General features: G+C 37.3%; 1 protein-coding gene across 3 annotated transcripts in view; it reads right to left on the reverse strand.

Moving 5' to 3' along the window:
* Window positions 1–22,327, reverse strand: part of atp2c2.S (ATPase, Ca++ transporting, type 2C, member 2 S homeolog) — a 73,294-nt gene that overhangs the window by 26,289 nt on the left and 24,678 nt on the right. For all 3 annotated transcript variants that reach the window (XM_018259771.2, XM_018259770.2, NM_001096502.1), the window contains 9 exon segments: window positions 19,427–19,516; window positions 16,497–16,532; window positions 14,917–14,978; window positions 12,639–12,747; window positions 6,647–6,796; window positions 5,810–5,878; window positions 4,354–4,429; window positions 3,518–3,584; window positions 566–690 (listed from right to left, as the gene is read on the reverse strand). In XM_018259771.2, coding sequence (XP_018115260.1) covers window positions 566–690; window positions 3,518–3,584; window positions 4,354–4,429; window positions 5,810–5,878; window positions 6,647–6,796; window positions 12,639–12,747; window positions 14,917–14,978; window positions 16,497–16,532; window positions 19,427–19,516 — 784 coding nt within the window.

The following is a 22,327-nucleotide window of genomic DNA, read 5'->3' on the forward strand; positions in this document are numbered from 1 at the left end:
GATTAATGATCATGCTGGCAATTTACATAGTATGCAAATAAAATGTTTCAAATTATATTTATATACAATTAAATAAACCCAGTAAGTTAATGCTGGCCAAAGATGTAAAGATTTTTAAAATGTCCGATCGTCATCGTGAGACCACGATTATCTCGAAATGATCGTACGATCGTACGAATTGTCCATCAACTAAAAAGACCAATTCAGGCGATATTGCCAGGAAAACAAAGGGGAGCTGCCTGCTTGTCCCTGCAGACATATAGATAGATTGCACTGGGACCGATAAAGATTTTTTAACCTGGCCGATCAATTTTCTGACAGATGTCGGTCGAAATATCGTAAGATGTACGATCGTTCGAATCCAACTAACCGCACAATAATTTCGAAGGATTGGTCGGACTTCACTAAAATCGGTCGTTCGGCAAGAAAAATCTTTGCGTCTGTGGGGACCATAAGTTAAATGTTTACATTGGTGGTATTCACCTAGGAATGATTTCATTGCACACATTCTTGTATTGCAGGAGTCTCAATTTCACCACAATGTCTCCTTGCTCCCAGGTCTTACCTAAGGTCTCCACAATAGGCAGTTTCTTAACGATTACTCTCTTGTTGGCCATTCTCATCACGCCCAGAGCCAAGGTGACAGTGACAACAATGGGAAGACCTTCTGGAATAGCAGCTACTGCTAAACTGAAAGGAGATAACGGAACAAAAAAATCTGCTTCAAACTGAAAAGCACATAAATGTAATCTAAGTTTAGACAAAATGTACAAGAGCAAATGCAATGACTGCTAAATCCATGCCAAAGTGTATACTGTATTTCTTTAGTCTGAAGACACTCAATATGCCTACAGGATATAACAAGAACTTTTTTTTTTAATATCACTTTAAACCCTACAAGACATATTGATATTGAATACACCATAACTACTACAATAGTATTTCCCTGCATATTTGGGATGTTGTCCTGTATAATCTCAGTGATACAAAACTGAATGAATTCATCAGAATTTTCTAATCTGGCCTAACAAAGAATGAACAGATTTCAGGATTTGGTTTGGGATTCAGCACAACCACAGCAGGATTGTTCAGGATTCAGATTCAGTTTTGCCGAAACAAACCCTAAGGTGGCTATTTATAAAAAACTCAGTTTGACTTTTTACAATTCAAGAAAAAAAACATGGAGAACAACATAATCCCAAATATTCTTGCTAGTATTCAGTGAAACCTTGAATTTTTATAAAAGAAATAAAAAACAGCAAAAAGTCACCATAAAAAAGTGGTCAAGCAAAACCTGGCAACATTCTACAGTATATAAGTCAATGGACATTAGTTCTAAACATCTGTTTATTTTCCCAGTTTATTTTCTAATGCACGAAACAGTGTGAATCTCACTGACATTTGGCTTTTTTTTACAACAAATTGCATAAGCAACAATTTGGTTTGAGTTTTTCATAAATAAGCTAGAGCTTAATGAAAAACCAAAAAAAATTTGCTTGCATGTTTTGTCACCGTTTTCTTCCGCACTCTCCATCCCTAAAAGTCATGTGACTTTAGAGTTCTGGGTGATTAAAGGTGGCACGTTTTTTTAAGATAATGACATTTTTTCTATATTGTTCAAATATAACTATGCAAATTTAGGATCATAATTGATCTGATTAGTCCAATTCATTTGAGGAAATCAGCGTTAGGTTGAATTATATACAGATACAGTATGTACTCATATTTTGAATTATTTCATTAAAATTGAGTCTATTGGAGACGGCCGTTCCGTAATTCAGAGATTCCTGGATAACAGGTTTCCGGGTAATGGATCCTAAACCTGTAGTAAAGATTTGGCACATTCCTAGTGCTAACATAAAACAACGTTGTGTACAAGTTGAAATTAGTAAAAAAAACTAAGTCAAATTAAATTTTTCCAAATTATGTATTGTCCATAAAATTTAAAAAATACATCTAGAATTCTAGACCAAATCTCCCACTGCTATGAGTTTCAACCCTGGATCACAATAATGTGCAAAACACAAATTAAGAGCACACTAGTACCCTTTTCTGTGGATGTGACACATTTTCTCCCATTTCCAACTATTCATGTAAAAAAAAAATTTTTTAAAACTGCTAGCAGTTCTTAAGATTCTAAAAAGTCAAGTTAGAAAGACTGGGGTTATAACAGCATCCTATTTATGCTGAGATTCCCTTAGCTGTCTGAATTAATACCTCTGTTCTGTGCATTTCAGTGAATTTTGTGGCAAACAAAAATGGAAACAATTTAAAACCACTAAAGAATAAAAAATGCAATTTATCTAAGAACCCTACTAAAGTTTCTGTTCAATGTTAACTGCTTGTAAGCATGTCACATTTTCCTTTAGGGCATGACAGAGAGACATAGTTATGCATTTCAATCTAAATTAGAGAGAGCAGACATTTTTCATTTGTCTCTGAATGAAATGTTTGACGACAGAAAAGGCATCGGTGTAGGCAGAGATGGTAGATGGTAGAAAGCTGGCACTTTCCTAAGCCTGCAGGTAAGTATAGTTGCCATGGGAATGAGTATACCAAGTCCAGCCACTGATTAGTTCTGAAACCACTCAATAAGCTGCTTTGGATTTGATGCCTCATTATAACCTACGCCTTAGAAACAAATAGTCTATTTGCTTTAATCTTTAAATTGCTTTATGATGAAATAGGCACAAGGAAATAATATTTAGAAAAGGTTTTAGTTCTGGATCACTAAAGATGAAGAAGTAATGACAGTGCCAGGTGTGTCATGCTAAATTAAAAGGGAACAGCACCCAAATCATGTAAAAAAGAAAAATGAATTTTGAATAATGGAAGGAAATATATTTCTAAGCAGCTTTCCAATATGAAATTATTGAAAAGATTTTACATTTCAAGTTATTTTTGGATGCTATTGGTCAAGCCATTTCTTTTCTCTGCACAGTTTATTTGGCCATATTTTTTTACGTACAATGAAGCACTTTCACATCCAGCATAATAGTGTTTGCAAGGTTTTTTTCAATTGTCCTGATATGTTAAAATGTACACAATCTCAATTTGATACTAATCAGATGCAGTTGAGCTAAAAATTCTTTTGTCTTTGGATTATGCCCCTTTGTGGAGCTCGGCTACAAAATGACATCTACCCACCAATCAAGATTTGTAAGAAATTTGGACTCGCACACTGATAGGAATAGTATTCAGTGGTGTTAGGAGTTAATTAGTCAAGATGTGTTTTGCCAGAAGCAAGCATTCAAAAAGCCATTTATCTCACCAGACACAAAGTAGAAAATCGAATTCTTTAAAAGGACATCTTTTATTTGCTGGCTGTACAATGTTTTAGCGGGACTCACCACCTTCCTCAGGTCTGCCCCTCAATTCTTCAGATGAAAGTACCCTACTTCTATTGATACAGGCCCCTTGGGAACTGCAAAGCTACCTCCACCTTTTGTCTTTTGATGATTTTTTTTTGGTGTAAACTGCACAACTTGCTAATGTTATTTAAAAAACAGAAACTTACCTTACTCCAATAGTAAACATGCTTAGAAGTGGCTTTCCCTGCAGCCAGCCAATTAGCATTATTAAACCTAGGAAGATAGACAGACAGCTATAAAATGTCAAACAAACATAATATTCTCTGTGGCTTGCAAGGGGCTGCTGGGATATGACCCAAGCCTACTTAGTATATCAGACAGGAGAGCCACGTTTTTATTCTAAACTAATATAGTTTGGCTAGAATACTTAGCATTTATAATACATTACTCTATTGCAAGGGGACAACTGTAACGATATGGGAATACATTATAACTAGTGATGGGCGAATCTGACCCATTTCACTTTGCCGAAAATTCACAAAATGGTGAAATTCAGGCAAAATGCATTAAAGTTTATGGGCGACGTTTTTTTTTGATTGCACAACAAATAGCGCAATAAATTTTGCAGTGATACTTGTCGATACATTTTGCTCATCACTTATTATCACTATAAGAAGTCAGTGAGACTTACTGTATAAGGAGTTTTAAATGACAGCTGCATTGCTGCTGATATATCCCAATTGTATACCATTGGTTTATTGGCTTATATTATCAGATCCTCATGTGTACAGAAACTCAAGAATAATCAAAAGCATACTGTAGATCACTCATCCTGCCTTATGTGTTGGTGTCAAACAACCCATTGCAACTGTCAACAGGATGTAATGAAAAACTCTGGGACTACATCGTAAATTAGTTTGAAAAAAGACACACGTCCATCAAGTTCAACCTTTTGACTTTTTTTTTATTAATATTTCAGAAAAACTTGAGAGAGTCATGTTTTAAACCACTGGTTTCCAAAAATGCTGTTAGTTAATCTCACCTATTATTCCGAATGAGAACAGAGAGAGCTGCTTTCCTAGTCTGTCCATACTTTTCTGCAGTGGGGTTTTTGGAGTCTAAACATAAAGAAATATGATTAATGCATTTTGTACATAGAACAGAATAGAGAAAGGGACAAATGAATCATTAAAGGGATACTGTCATGGAAAAACATGTTTTTTTCCAAAACACATCAGTTAATAGTGCTGCTCCAGCAAAATTCTGCACTGAAACCCATTTCTCAAAAGAGCAAACAGATTTTTTTACATTCAATTTTGAAATCTGACATGGGGCTAGACATTTAGTCAGTTTCCAAGCTGTGGGACTTGGCTTTTACTATTTCTTAGATATTCCAGGGAGCTGTTATCTTGTGTTAGGGAGCTGTTATCTCCTTACCTTCCCATTGTTCTGTTGTTTGGCTGCTGGGGGGGGGTGATATCACTCCAACTTGCAGTACAGCAGTAAAGAGTGATTGAAGTTTATCAGAGCACAAGTCACATGACTGGAGGCAGCCGGGAAATTGACAATATGTCTAGCCCCATGTCAGATTTCAAAATTGAATATAAAAAAATCTGTTTGCTCTTTTGAGAAATGGATTTCAGTGCAGAATTCTGCTAGAGCAGCACTATTAACTGATGCGTTTTGAAAAAAACATGTTTTCCCATGACAGTATTCCTTTAAGGAAATGGAATACAAAAGAAGGAATAAGGAAAGCAGAAACAGTGAAACATTCTATAGAAAATTTGAGTTACAAAACAAATTTAAGGAATGACATGAAAAGAAGAGCATTGGGCTAATTGCTTATTTGGCCTTCCCCAAGTGTTAATAAGGGGTATTAAAATGTTTGTGAATAATTGCTGATCAATTCAGATTATATAAACTAAAAACGAAGTTGCCTATATGATTCCTCTTAATAAGATAAGAGCCTGAGATTTTGATGGGTTTAGTTTTTTATATGTATGAAAATATAAGCTCTCAACAAAACAAATTTAGACTGACTGTGTGTGGTCTTGTCAAATGAATCTAAAACAAAGATGTAGATATAATTCTACCAAGGAGATGCATTTAGAGAAGGAAACAAGAATTCATTAAAAACAATAATAAAATCCTATACAGCCTTTTAACCTATAACAAACCAGTTTTACAACCCCAGTTCTGATGAGAGAAATGTTAAATAACGTATTGGAACACGTGGAGAGTTGATAAAATATAAAACACAACAGAACTGTTATATATTAATCCAAACGATCGCTATCAATTTAGTGATGAATGGAATAAGGACAAAGGATCTCAGAGCAACAAAGCAATGGGTACAAATATAAATATTTATACCATATGTAACATTACAATAGATATACATAAACCAAAAAGAGAGCTGTCTTCCAGAAAAGTACCGTGACTTTATATATTTATGCTCCCACGAAAACAGACAAAACAATGGGAGACACAATACAAACCTCCTCTGCTTGCATCATTTTGAACACTTCTCCGAACTGAGACTTTTCACCAACTCCGATGACCAGTCCCTGCATTACAAGACAGATATTAATGCAGGAGAGCACAAATGAAATCCATAGCACAAATAACCATTTTCTCTCATTTTGCCTGGCTGCAACAGTGACATAAACTCATTCACAGTAGTGCATAATGATACACTCCTTGCACATCAAATGCTATACTGTTGGTTGGTGTCTATGTTTCCTGTGTGGCTCTGGATATGACCAGAATACTATTAGCCACTTCAAGCTATGAAAGTCCTGTAGATAACACCTTTGTGGGACACCCAAATGATACAAAGTTACACTTGTGGGGCAACTACCTGTGGGCAATTATGTTTAGAAACCTGCTTGCAAGATACTACAAAGGTGCAGTTATCTGTTTGCTTTGTACTCCACATACTTAATAAATAAGCTCCATAGAGTATTTAGTAGGCTAGAAGGATCATGTGATCCTTAATTGTCCTCAGATTATACAGAGGAAGGGGGATACGTACAAATATGCAAATTACACTTTATATCATTCCAGTGTAACATACATCTGCAGGAATACTTCCACAATTTCATAGGTGGTGAATGTTTTACTTTACAGTACATGGCAAGTTGAGACTGTTTTTTTACAAATAAATTGAAACAACATCTCCAAAATAAAGAATCTTGAAGCTTTTATGGATTAATGTGAAAATATTTAGCGCATAGTAGGCTACATTTGGATCACTGTGCATTCCAAGAGGGCAGGTCTGTAGATGCTGGAAGTGGATCTTTATCAAAATGGTTATTTAATTAAAAATGTATTACCTTCCCTCTTCCATAACGGACAAGGGTTCCCATGAACACAATGTTGCTGAGTGTTGCAATTCCGCTGGCTTCGTCTATAGAGCCATGAATCTTGCTGCATGGCTCAGTCTCCCCAGTAAAGCTTGATTCATCAACCAAAAGATCTGTCGTCTACCACAAAAATATATTACAATTATGATTTACCGCAATAGGACTGATTGCCAAATGACGTTTGGAAAACATTAGCAATACTGAATCTTTTTCCCCAAAAATGCATTATATTGTATTTTATACTATAAATATATATATATATATATATATATATATATATATATATATCGATCGTCTTGATAAAGGTCTTAAACGGAGACTGAACGTTGGCCTGTTCCTTTTGAATATGTATTTTTAAAGGCTCGCAGTGTGCACCAGTTGTCATCGATTATCTATCTATGCAACCCATACAGGTAGCACCTAGGTCATTTTTCCCTTAATGGAGTGCGGAAAAAAACACTGTGTATATATATATATATATATATGTATGTTAACCACTAGTGCATTTGGGTCAGGAATTAATACATACAGTATAGTAATCCTGAGTTAATGACAGAACTGGTTCCATTAAGCTCATGCCATTTATTCATTTCAGACAACAGTAGGATAAGGGAGAAATCTTGAGAATCATAATCTGTCTGAAACCCAGGAGCACATTTTATCTAATATAAGGCAAAAGCAGGAATTATCAGATTAGCAAATACCGGTGTTTAGTAACTATGGAAGCAGAACGTAATATAGGTCTTTTTACTTTTCCTGTATAAATACTAGGCCTCCTCAATCTTTGTGAATCTTTTAGTAGGAATTTCTGATTACAACAGATTACAGTGTTAATAGATTCTACATTATTACTCTGATATTTATTTTAAGATATTATTCTGTTATCCCGAATCCACTTCAGTATTAATGATTATTATTGAAGTGGATTCAGCAAATGCTTCAGTGACAGTGTGAGTGCAGCTTGTAATATTTCTCCCGGGATTGAAATGTTTACAACTCTGCAACTCTGGGTACTTTTGGCAGCAGTCACTAAGGCACAATTTGAGAGATGGGTTAGTGTTTTGGGCAGGTTATATAATTGCTGTAGAACTGCTACCACTGCTCCTCCTGCTTACCTGGAGCTATCCATATAGATATATGTTGCAGCCTTACATAGGTCATTTGCAATCCTAGCAGTATACATAAATCTGTTAATCATATTCTATATGTAGGCACTGTAAGTATATTGCTACTGAAATATAGAACTTGAAATGAAGAGATAGAGGTTAGTAACTGTATTCTGCAGAATTAAAGGAGACATACAATCCAGCAAAACAAATGTTTAGTTGCTTCATTCGTTTTGACTGTACTATAGGATAAGAACAATCTAAGAGATCAAAAATGCCTGATGCCCATAGCATACAATGGGACTGAGCATCACAAGAAGCATGCTGTGGTCTGAATGACAATTGATATATGCTCTGGCTTTACAGTAGGATGTACGGTTCCAAGAGACTGTAAGGGTAGGTGAGTGCAAAGACAAAATAAACTGCAAAAAATGATGGCTTGTTTTTAATGTCTGATGTGTTTAACACTTGGCACAATTGCTTCAGGACAGTAATCTATGTCAAACAATCAGAGATTTGTATTCACTATTATACCTCTAGCAAGCTGATCAAAGTGGATTATGGATTAGTTAATCGGGTAACATCACAGGAGAAATCTGTCTGGTGTTTTGTAAATGAGTCCTATGGTGCCTTAAAGGAACAGTTCAGGGTAAAAATAAAAACTGGGTAAATAGATAGGCTGTGCAAAATAAGAAATGTTTTCAATACAGTTACTTAGCCAAAAATGTAATCTATAAAGGCTGGAGTGACCGGATGCCTAATGTAATAGCCATAACACAAATTCCTGCTATATAGCTCTCTCTAACCCTTCACTTAGTGACTTGAAGGGGGGCCACATGGGACATAGCTGCTCAGTTCATTTGCTTTTGATCCTGAGCACGCTGGAGTAAAATCAACTGAACCACTTTCTTGGGCACCATTTTATTCTTAACCCAGAATACAGTCTATTCCAGTCTATTCCAAATATTAGTCAACCTGCACTCTTTTAAGACGATTATATAGAACATTTTTTTTCTAGCGGAAAATTATTTAGGGTTCTCAGACATGGTGATTTCATACAAGACCACTGGACAGCACAGATTTAGGATTTGTTTTACAATCTGTACCTGCAGTTGTGCTAGGATATTAACAAAGAATCGTCATTCTTCAATTCACAGAGGAACAAAGCAACAGATACTACTATGAATTGCATTTACACCAATTTATGCAGACCAATAAATACAAATTGCGCTTGGGTTGCTTATCATAGCCTATTATACTAGTGCCCAGGAAATATATCAGATTTCTGGGAGTGAGAGCAAGAAAAGCTGCAGGTGGCCCATAGACAAACTCAAGACAAATAGAATGGATGCAAGGAGCTAGCTGACACAATATCTGATATTTATGGGAACAAGCCATATATTTACAGAAAAGCGTTGTATTTTAAATGCACTTGATATACAGTACTGTATAATTAACAAAAGCTACCATACACAAAACAAAAACTACACAACTGAAAATATCAGAAGAATGTTAAGATACTAATGCTGAATGCAGCAACACTGGCACTGCATACAATGGCAGAATGTAACTTTCTAAAGACAAAACACAAATAAAACAATTACCAGAAGAGATGTACGTTATGTACACGCCAAAACAAAAGGAAACTTGTGGCACAAAACCAACAATGTTCTAATTGGTGTAATAAAACCGTCATCCACTCATGCTTGTAGACCTTTCTATTGAAGCAGTTAAAAACAATTCCATAAAGGACACACTGCCTTAAAACTTTGAGTAATTGCACACTTTTCTTCCCATATGTAATAATTATTTTTTTCTGCCTTAACATTAAATTGTTTTATGGTATATTTTATGACTATATCTTTATATTGCAGTTTGGCAGCTGTTTCATTAGTAAAGCTTAACATGAGACAGACAAAAGTGACTACTAATGGAAGAATATGACTCAACAAGGCAAAACAAATAGATAAATAAAAAAACAGATTGTTATAGGAAGGTAGAATTTGAAAGTGAAGCTACTTTTATAGAAGCAACAGAATGCCTTTGCGCAAAGAGATGCACCTGTTTCAGTGTGCAGAGCTCTATAGTGGTGGGGCAGGGTACGGGTGGCATCTATGAACGAGTCCTTCCTTGAAACATTTTCTTAAATTTATTTTTGGCTGTGTTAGCAGCGGTTATCTTTTGAGCACATACATTTTTAAAAAACTGTGTCCATGAAAAGGTGAGTGGGAATCAGTAGATACTAAATTCTGTGTTTTCACACAAAATTGTTTGTACATGCCTCAACTGCAGAGCTGTCAACTTTCGGCAAGGATTGTCCAACAGATATTTTTCCAAGTCATGATGTCAGCAGAAGTTACGTCACGTACATGCACAGAACTGCTCCTGAAACCATTGCTGCCCAAGCACACTTTGATCCACTGTTGTCACTGAAATGTTCCGCGACTCCGCGAGACATACAATGGATTTGTTGAGTGCAAATCGCTGGAAATCAGCAGCTATCGTCAAAAATCAGGGGAATGCATCCGAGTGGCGGGAGCTGGGGGGGGGGACAGACCCAAACACCTGGTAATTTCCGAGAAAATTGGGGGAGTTGACAGCCCTGCAATTGGTTATGTGCGCTCTGCACAAAACTTATATGCCTTTGCACTAGTGCACAGTTTAAAGCGAGCCTTGCAGGTCATTCAAATGGAAAAAGGAAGAGTTTCTAATGTAATAAAATATTTTCCATTGTACTGGTTTGAATATTAAATCACTGCCAAGTAATAAATGGATCAGACAGACACATGAGTTATGGTTTACAGTGTTTGGCAATAATCTCATATTTCTGTGCCACACCAAGTACTGCATAGGAACACATGCTAGTAAATGCTGAAATAAAGCTTGTTCTCTCACTGACCTTCAACATCTCTTTGTGCTTTTTATCCTCAGACACTCAACAATGGAGATTAAACCAAGTAATTTGTCAGCTTTGGTTCAAACACTTACACTTTATGAGGCAGGCTGGGCAGCTAATGTAGAGGCCTGCCACGGTCTGATTCACAGCTACAAATAAATAACCCAGGCTTTGGCACCTACTGAAAAAGATGATTCAGCTCAACCATCTTCACATGGATTTTTGTTTATGGCAGACGTAGGAGTAATAAAGCTAAAGGGGCATAATACTGGCCACAGTTATTAATTCTGAATATCAAAAGGAATTATATGCAGTTATTTTCATATTGAGGAAAACATTCCAATTCCAAAAGTTACTATATTCTAAAGACAAGCAAATGCTGTCTAATTTTCTAGCACTATTTGACCAGTGGAAGCCCTGCTTAAAGGAAAAGTAACACAAAAAATAGAAAGTGTTTTAATGTAATGAAAATCTAATGTACTGTTGTGCTGCACTGGCACAACTATTGTGTTTGCTTTAGAAACTCTTCTATAGTTTATATAAAGAAGCTGCTGAGTAGTCATCAGGGAAGCCATTCAAAGCTGAAAAAGGAAAGCTCTTACTCATGGGTGTTTTTATGAGTTTACAAATGTATGCTGGGGGGCCTGTAAAAATGCATATACTAGGTTTGCAAATTTTTTTTTCTTTTTTTTATGTATGTTGCCTGGATTTTCCCTGAGGATGATTCATTACCATTATTTTTTATTTAGTTGCTGCAAAAGTGTCTGGAATGAACAAAGTTTGAAGGGCTGATGTCACTGCCCCTTCCTCAGGTGTCCATTACTGTATCTTAGGAAGTGAGGTGGAGACACTAAAAATATTGTGCAAGTCACGTGCATTTGCACAGATGGAATAAATATTAATTCGCTTTGCCTTACTTTGCCTTTGGAGTGATGTCAGGAGATTTTAATGCTATAGAGGAAGCTAACTTCGAGGGCCTGGTCACTGTGGGCCACCCGCAACCGTGGGATCTGCTTTCTCTATAATTACATCACTGGTTCTACTACTTCTAAAATTAGCTAAAAATATAGTGTCCTGATTCTCACTGAGGAACAGATTATCATTGTTTCAGAAACAGAATTCACAAAATATGAATGATTTATTGTAAGAAGTGCTTTACAAAAGATTTTCATACAAGTACAGGTATAGGACCTGTGGTTGTCCGGATCATGGATCTTTCTGTAATTAGTTTCTTCATACTATAACTCTACTAGAAAATCATCTAAACATTAAATAAACCCAATAGGCTGGTTTTGCTTCCAATGGGATCAAGCGCAAGGTACTGTTTTATTATTAGAGAGAAAAAGGAAATCAATTTTAAAAATTTAGTCTATGGGAGACAGCATTTCCGTAATTATATAATAAAAAACTTGTATGTGAAACAGATGTATTTACTATTTTAAATCACAGGAGATGCACTAAAATTGTGAAATGTCAAAAACAGACCCTTTACTGCTTTTTAGAATATTGTCTCACCTTTTCAATAACCTGGGTTTTCAGTCCCAGTCCTATAATGTTGCATGGAATATCCCCATGTATAGTGAATTAAAAAATATCTAAAAATTGATTTCTAGTTTTCTTTTTAAACACAATAGATGAAGTGCACCAGGTGAACAAGGCATTCTAGGGGTAAAGCATAAGAGGTATGAATAGAACCTTAGCATATATGACAAGCAGGCTCTGAACCAGGTACAAGGCTTCATTATGATAGTGGAACCAAGGAACACAACCTAATTAGCATAACCAAGCACTAAATCATTTTTTTTTAAACTAGATTAAATGGGATCATGGAGACCAACCACAAACACAATGGAGTTCCCTCTTTGGGTTTTGACCCGTATGGTACAAATCAGTGCACTACACTATATGCATTCTCAGCATTGCACTTGAGTTATACAGAAGATATACAAATGTGAAATACCTCTATGAGTCTGATGTCAGCAGGAACCCTGTCACCAACTGACAAACACACCACATCTCCTGGAACCAGCTCACGAGCCAGAAGGTGCTGTTGTTTTCCATCACGAATGCTGAAGACAAAGAGTCAATATTGAAAAAAAACATTAACTAAATCTACATGAGTGATAACACAAAAAAAGTAAGCAAGAGCAACTACCAAGAATAAACAGGAATTTTCCAGTACAGTGTTTCATTCCCTTAACAGTAAAGTTCAGCACTTTCAATCGGTTCTATTAAAATCAGAATTCCACACTATCCAGAGCCGGACTGGAGAGCCTTGGGCCCACCGGAGGACCTGCTATCAATACCCGAATACTGTTCATATGGCACAAAATGTCCAATAGTTGCCTGGTAACCACTCTCCCGTCTAAGGGCAGTGCCACACTAGGAGATTAATCGCTAGCGATAAATCAGTGCTTCTCTGGGCAACTAATCTCCTGCAGTCTCCAGTAAAAAGCTCTCCCATAGGCAATACTGTGAATCTCTGGTGGTAAACCCATGTGTCGCTCCAGTCTCCCAAAATCGCTTGAAGTTGTAGCGATTTTGGGAGACTGGAGCAACACATGGGTTTTACCAACAGCGATTCACATTATTGCCTATGGGAAAGCTTTTTACTGGAGAGTGCAGTAGATTAGTTGCCCAGAGAAGCAGCGATTTATCGCTAGCGATTAATCTCCTGGTGTGCAACTGCCCTTAGCCGATTATGTGGGAAATCAAATATCCTGTGAGTGTTTTAAATGAAAGGCGGGTAAATGGAAATACACATTGTATAGTGAAGACAATAATGACAATAGAAGAGTTAATGAAAATTCATATATAATTATACAAAATTCTATAGCTTACTCAAATCAAAATAAAATGGTAATTCAAAAGAAAAAATGTACAAGATCCAAATAAGGACAAAAAAAATTAAAATAATGTTTTTTGTTTAAACATTTAAATCAGTACACTGCTTTTGTTCACACACAATAAAAACATCATAACAGCAGGTCATCAAATGGAAAAGTAAGGGTAAGATGTAGATGAAATTAAAGTTATGGGATCTCATATTCAGAAATGTGATATCCACAAAGCTCCAAATTATGGGAAGGCACTATAAGCAACAAAAAACCAAATGGTTGGTGCTCATACCATTCATCACTCAAACTTGAAAAATGTAAGTCATATTAAAACATACCCTTAAATACATATACCTCTTTCTCCCCCCCATGGATAACACTGCACCCCACAGCACATGATTAAACAACAATTTCCAAATGCTAACAAACCCCCAGGCTCACGTCCCACAAGTAGAGTAGGACACACACAGGGAGCATAGGGCAGGCAGTGTATGGCACACAAGGAGCATAGGTCAGGCAGAGTATGGCACATAGGAAGCATACTGCTGGCAGAGTATGGCACACACACAGAACATAGGGTCAGGGGCGATCCTGGCCCCTCCGCCGCCTGAGGCAGCAGCAGTTGCTGCTGCCCCCCCTCCCCCAGAAATTCGCTCTTAAAGTACCAGGAGCAGCATCTTTGCTGCCCCTGGTACCTAGTGGGGTGCTGCCGCCTGAGGCGACAGCCTCAACTTGCCTCATTGGCGAAGCACCCCTGCATAGGGCAGACAGAGTATAACACACACAGGCAGCATAGGCAGGCAAAGAAAGGCACACAGGGAGCATGGGGCAGGCAGAGTATAACACACAAGGAGCATAGGGAAGGCAGATTATGGCACACAAGAAGAATGGGCAGGAGCCTATGGCAAAGCGCACAGGGAGCATAGGTCAGGCAGAGTAGGGCACAAAGAGAGCATAGAGCAAACAGAGTACAGCACACATACAGCATATGGCAATGCAGAATATGGCACACGACAAAGAGAATGCTAAGGAACATATGGCACACAGGGAGCATAGGGCAGAGTATGACACACAAGGAGCATAAGTCAGAGAGAGAAAGGACCTTTACAGCCCGAAACATGTCATGTGGACAAAAATAAAAGCACAATAGCAGACAATTTCTGCCTAAGTGTACGATTCCCAACCTCTTTGATTGTATTGTTTAAGACATTAAAAAATCTCTTCACCTTACAAAAGAAGTCTAAAGAAGACACTATAGGGAATAAAGTTATCACAGTAATCTTTAGAACAGGTGCCAAACCTTCTACCCTGATACTATTGCAAATATATATATATATTTGAACAGCACACTCATAGCATTGTGACTTTTGGCTTACGGAGTTTAATGTCACTAAGGCTTACCAATTGCATTCAGGGGGAACCAACTTATTTAACTCCTCAAGGGACTTTTCGGAACGATATTCCTGGAGGACAAAATAAATATGCATAGTAAGAAGTCTTGTGCAAAAGCGATTCATACCATGCAAGATTAATGTTTAACTTTACATTTGCTTCACAAGAACAGTAAAAAGTAATGATTATTTTAAAGACCTGTAGAAACATAAGGCCATCATACTGGAACCTACTGTACACTCCTAGCTAAAAGACATCTAGGCAGTGCTTTACACTATTATTGTTATTCTGTATTTCTGTTCATGTTACTGATTGTTGCAAAACAAAATTGTTATCCAACAAAGCCAAAAAACAAAGGTACGGCACATGGCTGACTGGATTATTGCTCTAAAATAACATCACTAAACCAAGTTTAAAAAAATTATAATGACGCTGATTCTAAAAGCCACCATATTCGCCATATAAAAGATAAACTTGATTTGAATGTTTATAGAATTTTTTTATAAGCAGTGCAGGATTCTCAGGTTCCAACATCTCGGTTTTATCAGCTAAATACTCCAATTGAAAATCAGTTTTTCTACAGCATTTTCAGTGGAATTGATGCCTTGCTAGTTACAATGGATTGCAAGATTCACTAGACAGTCAATAGAACATTTGAAGCAATTCAATCATATCAGAACTGCATTATGAGGGGCTCATTTATAAATAATGGGCACATTTGTACCTGGGCAGTAAATCATAGCAACCAATCAGAATTTGTTTTCCCAGGCAGCTGCAAGTTGAACACTGACAACGACCACTTAATTGGTTTCCAAAAGTAACTGCCCAGGTGCAAATTTGCCCAGTGTTTAAAAATGACAACTACAGAGTGAAAATAAATAGGTAAAGCAACTATAATCTTACAGCTCAGATCATCAGCTCAAATTCTGATTGACTTTTGGAGTCACTTGGAAACACAGCATGTCATAAATACATATTTAATTAAAATGTGCATATAGATGAAAGTGAGCCCAGGAGTTTAAACCAGGCTCAAAAATGAATTTGCTTTTCCAGGGTGCCTTTACCAGATTCACCTACATAGGTAACTGAAGTGCACCTAATAAATCATACAATAATGCATGATATGAAATGAAATGATAATATTCTGCTACCCCCCGTTGATTGAAAATAAATTAAGAAATCAGCTCTAAATGATATAAGAAAGAGATTATATGATTCATGGAGATGAATGATTAGAGATGAAGTTCAGATGACAAAAGCTATTCAGAAAGGATGTAGGCAGGACAAACGTCTCTACAACTTCTCGACAAATTTAGGTTAATAGATAACTGGCACAACCTTAATGTATGTGAGGCAGGGAGAATAAAGAAATAAAATCAATGACCCAGACAGATATAAGTAATTAGAACGTTTGGGAAATAAAGCAAAAAGGGAAATATTAATAAGGGCAGCATGTATGACCCAAATACATCTATGTATCGTCATGAGAAAATATAGCAAATGAAACCATCCAGCTCAAAAAATGCCCAGTATTTCTTTGTAGCTGCCTCACCCAGTGTCTGTATCTGATTCATTTAATGATAGCATACCTGTACAAACGCCACTGTAACCACTATGAGGATTGCCTGCAATAAAGAAAGAGAAGAAAAACAGCCTAAACAAACAGATGACAGGCACTGTAACAATGTCAACAATATGACATTTTGGGAGGGTCAGTAAGTTCTCTATGCAGATTTTCTGATGGGGAAATCCATGAGCAATATTGCAGCTTTTTAAAAGATGACTTTGTAAAATATATTGGCTACCATGAAACAGAGGTGGAATTCCAACGTTAGCCTATTAAAAATTACATATCGAATAAAAATAAAAGAAAAATTTAATTGAAAAAAACCCCAAAAACAAATCTTGACCATTAATAATGTATCTCTAAAAATGGAAGGAATTTGCCTTTAAACGTTAAGCTTTGTACTACTTTAATGAAAATGCTCCCAAAAATGTTGCTGCCAGCAGTGTGAGCTGCTCCACTTTCTGCTGGATGCTTTCCCTGGCTATGCAGAATAGCTGTCAGTACTCAGTGATTTGCATTGAAGGATGGCAGTCAATCAGCAGTAAGGCTAACCTGACAGGGAACTTCTGGCCATCTTTGCTTGTGAGAAGGCAGAGCTGTGATTGGCTACTCCCATGTTATCAGGCAAGGACTTTTAGGGCAATGACACAAGGGGAGATTTGTCGAAAACGCCTTGCCTTTCAGTAATCTTGTAATCACCACATTTTCCCGTAATTAAAGTGATGGTTCTCCTTACAGTCTAACTTAGTATTACTATTAGTATGTTATAGAATGACTAATACTAAGCAACTTTTAAATTGGTCTTCATTATTTATTTTTTGTATAGTTTTTAATAATTTGTCTTAATGGTCTATTCTAGCTTTCATAAGGGGGTCACTGACTTCATCTAAAAACAAATGCTCTACACAATTATTTTTATTGCTGCTTTTTATTACTCATCTTGCTATTCATGCACTCTCCTATTTATATTCCAGTCTTTTATTCAAATCAATGCATGGTTTCAAGGGTAATTTGGACCCTCGCGACCAGATTGCTAAAATTGGAGAGTTGTTGAATAAAAAGCTAAACTATTCAAAAATAATAATAAAATGAAAACCAACTGTAGATTGTCTAAGAATATCCCTCTCTACATCACACTAAAAATGAACTCAAAGGTGAACAGCCCTTTAAGCCAAATCGCCTTGAGGCATTTTCTGGGAGATTGTTTCGATTTTTTAACGCGGGTCACACCCTTAGAGCATACCCATTACTGACCCCCAATACTTTTTATTCCTGACTGAAATCAGGCCAACAATATATGTAATTTTTAAAAATCCTATATGACCCCTTCAAATCAGTCATAATGAGGCAGAATTTTGGTCCACAAACCATTATTTGCTGAGGATTAGGGATGTAGCGAACTTTTCGCCGGCGAACTAGTTCGAGCGAACTTCGACTGTTCGCGTCCGCCGAATGTTCGCGAACGTCGCGCGACGTTCGCCAATAGGCGTTCGCGTTCGATTCGAACAAAAATCGTTCGACCATTCGACCATTCGATTCCTTCGACCGCTAAAATCGAAGGATTTTCGTTCGAATCAAACGATCGAAGCCATTGGATTGAATGAAATCATTCGATCGAATGGCTTCGATCGTTCGATTCGAACGAAAATCCTTCGATCGAACGATTAAAATCCTTCGATCGTTCGAATCGAACGATTTGCGGATGTTCGAAGTTCGCAAACTGTTCGCGAACACATAAACGGCAGTTCGCTACATCCCTACTGAGGATTTTCCAGCCGCCTTCTATTTTAGATACAGGTATGGGATCTATTATCTGGAAACCCATTATTTAGACGGCTCAGTTAAAGAGGAATGGCATTGTCCATTGATTTTCACTTAAGCAAATAATAATAATAATAATAATAATAATAATAAAACAGTATATTGGCAAAACTGTGTGCTCTGGGCCCTATGCAAAATTTTTTTGAAGGGGCCTTGCACACAGTAATCCTTCCCTGCCCCCTGCCTGCTCACTCCCTGCCCCCAATGGACCACTCTCTTGTCTGCCTGCTTCCTCCTGGGGTGGGAGAGGTAAGAGAGTGGCTGGGGAGGGGCAATTTTTTACTACAGAGGAAGCTGACCATGCTGTCCATGCTTCCTCTATAGTTATGCCACTGGAACAGTACCTTGATAACTAAGCTAGCAGAAATGTATGTTGGTACAAAATGATCTTGCATTTACAGGTAAAAAGTTTTTTTTTAATTAGCCTTAAAGAAGAGGGAAAGGCTTTGTACACTTGATGGTGCCAAATGTTAGGCACCCCCAAGTAATTGTATTGACTTACCTGAAACCCCGGGCCGGTGCTCCTATCAGCAGAAAACTGCACCAGCAACGGGGTTATACCAGTGAGCAACACAGAGTGATACTCTTCCATCTCCCTCTTTCCTTTGCGTGGCTGTGCATGCGCAGTAGAACAAAAAGCCGATCTTTAACTAAAAAGTCAGCTATTTCGTTCAACCGCACATGCGTTTGCCAGGGGAAATTTGAAGAAAGAAAAAGCCGGAAGAGGATTGTTCGGTGGTGCTCACTGGTATAACACCGAGCTGGTGCAGTTTTCTGCTGATAGGAGCACCGGCCCGGGGTTTCAGGTAAGTCATTTGGCACCTCTAAATGCACCAAGTATTTCCTTCTCCTTTAAGGAATGGTACTCCAAATTATAGAAGTTCCCTTACCTATATTAGTTCTTTCTTGGTTTTCTTTAAGCTACAGTACTTTGCCTTTTATTCATGTTTGTGCTAAATATGGTTTCCAATCTCTTTCAAACATTATCTAGCTAGCTTTCCCATTAATCCTGTCAGTACTACAGTTTGATCATTCAGCATTCAACTGCTTGACATGCAATTCTGCTTTAAGTCTGTAAGCACAGTGGGAGAAAAAAAAGATTTAATTGTGAGAAAAACGTTCTGTTCTTACCACAGTAATGCTCACTGCATCTTCATACTCCTTCGTGATTATGCTCACCAAGGCTGAGCCAAGCAGCAACAAAATGAGAGGATTTGTAAACTTTAAAAAACAAAAAAGGAAACAATAACATAAGCAAAATTTTGGATGAATTCTTGGTTTTGAGAAGGTATGTTTTCTTGATGAACCTACTGTTTAAACAGCAATTTTAATTAAATAACTCGGCTAGTAGGATGAATAGACTAGATGATCAACTGAATTAGAAGCAAATAGGGTTACAAATGAATTAAACAATACAGAACTTGTGAAAGCAAGAAGGATTTTCCCAAAGGCTATAAAAACCTGCTATTATTAGTTACTTCCAAAGTGACAATAAAAATGGCAAACTTGGTTGATCCTCTGGGCATTACTCAAAATTGTATCATGCACAAGCACATTTTCTTACACTTTAAGGTGAAAGCACAATCCTAGAATTGTTTAGAACTGCGTGGGTTACAGTGATGTTCAAAAGCTTGCTACTTACTTGAACTGAGGGGTTGAACTAGTGGTGTAACTAGACTGTGCCGGGCCCCCCTGCAAAGAAACCTTCAGAAGGGCCCGACACACTCCTATCCCCATCCTCCCGTCCACGTCCCGCCCATGCCCACACCCCGTCTTGTGTCCCTTTCCTTGCCGGTAAGAGAGCGGCTGGGGAGGAGGGGGTTTTCTTATTAGCTATAGAGGAAGCAGTCCAGGCCCCCCTATTCCCCCGGGCCCCCCTGCAACTGTGGGGTCTGCTTCCTCTATAGTTACGCCACTGGGTTGAAATGTAAGTGGCTTTTTTCTTTTTTGATTGGTACATTAATGGCACATTGTATTAAACACATAAATGTGTATGCCTTGTGCCAAAAGGCATTTTGCTGCTGGTTGCTGAACAAGGTGGAAGGTCCAAAGTAATGGGCATACAGATGAAAGTGAGCCCTGGAATTTAAACCTGGTTTAAGGATTTATTTTTTTCCCAGGGTCCCTTTACAAGATGTGCTTACATATGTAACTGAAATGCACCTAATAAATGGCACACTAAAGCACCAGAAATGATAACATTTGCATCTCACTGACACAAGCAAAACATGAAAGCAACTTACAAGGAAACAATGATTAGACACGCTGCACATTCACATTCACTTTGGTACATCACATGCATGTTGCAGGGCCTTCTACTTAGCAAGTGCAATTACAATGGAATTAATTGCATTAAAAAATTGTCATTAAAATCCATGTTGATTTTTTAACTTTTTGCACATTGTTCCTCGATCAGTAAATGAGCTCCTATGGTTATTAATTGCATGAAGAAATTATATTTGAAACAATGCTGCTAAAATTTTGAAAGTCAGTTTATACTTTACAACACTGTTTCTAAACTTTATTTCTCATGGAACCCAGATTAAATGAGGGAAAGCTTTGCAAATTTAGGGTAATGTCACACAGTGTGGTCCGGTTTGTGCCAGCCTATGCTAAATATTTGCATGATGTTTGCCTCCCCGAGTTGAAGGTCTGGGGCTTGAGCACCTGGACCCCCCATCATATTTGGTAGGTTAACCCTTACTCTTCCCATGCTCTACATTGAGTATTCTTCCAGTAAATAATGTCACACAGGAGATTTTATTAACTGCACAAAATTTGCCTCTTGGCCAGATGACAAAACGTCCAAAATACCTTTCACTTTGGAATTTCCGTGTTGTATTTTCAAGCAATAAATTATGTATGTCAGTAGGGATACTGTGATTCAAAGGTATTTTTGGGCGTTTTGAATTCAATTTCACTTTAATTGCTATTGTTTATTGAACAAACACTAGCCCATAGCTTAGAAATCATAGGTAAGCATATGTGGTAGCAACTTGTTTAATGTTTGTGTAAGCTATCGGTGCAATACAATCATAGAATAATGGATCTGCTAAGACAATTCTCTGAACTCCAGGGCTACTGGTAAAAGAAAAATACACCCTTTTATAATTACTTGGTTGGTTAGTTTCATAACAACATGATATATCATATATCTGTGTTAAAGGTCCTGTCTTTATTGAGCAGAGTGTAGCATACACTATTTTATCCATTATAGTCAGAGTTAGTCAAAGGGGGTTATTTATCAAAATCTGAAAAGCTCTCACTATTTTCTGAAAACTGCTCCAACCAAATTCACACAGACTTCTCCCCCTATTTATCAGTATTTTTTTCCGCAAAATTTCTTGTCCGGGAAAAAAAACGCTATAATCGTTAAAAAATTTGAATTGTAAGAATTTTGCAGATTTTACGCCGAAAACTGCGTTTTTTTTGGAATTGACGTGTGAAAACCACAAAATCTTTGGATTATTGAACGAAACCCAATGCAGATCAGGATATCAGCGGGAGATCTGCCATTGACTTTTACATGAACTCGGCAGGTCTGAGTTGGAGTACTTTTTATTTGGACTTTTAACACCATCAGGGTTTAATAACCTGAAAAATTTGAGGGTTTTTATAAATGAGTGATGGTCACAATCCTATAGTTTACTGATAGAAAAAATAGGAAATTCCACGGAATGTTTCATTTAAAATTCATTGTGGTAATGTACAAAACCAAAATTAGAAAAAGTTGTCTCTATCCAAATATTTATGGACCTAACTGTATTACCTCATGTACAGAATCAGTTTGACTGTAAATCAATTATTATGTACCTGTGGCATATTTTGGTGCTTTATAAATGAATGTAACAACAATAATAAAATATCAATGTCTGTTTCTATGTACAGTGAACCTAAACCCTTTGTAACGTCTCACCCTGGTGGTCTAGTGGGCTGGCGGGGACGCCCGCCATCTGGTTCCTCTTCTTCATGCGCGCACTTCTGGGTTTTACGAGCCAGGCCCGTGCGCATGACGCCATCACGTTTGTTGGT

Source organism: Xenopus laevis, chromosome 4S (genome assembly GCF_017654675.1).
Source record: "Xenopus laevis strain J_2021 chromosome 4S, Xenopus_laevis_v10.1, whole genome shotgun sequence".
Classification (NCBI taxonomy): Eukaryota; Metazoa; Chordata; class Amphibia; order Anura; family Pipidae; genus Xenopus; species Xenopus laevis.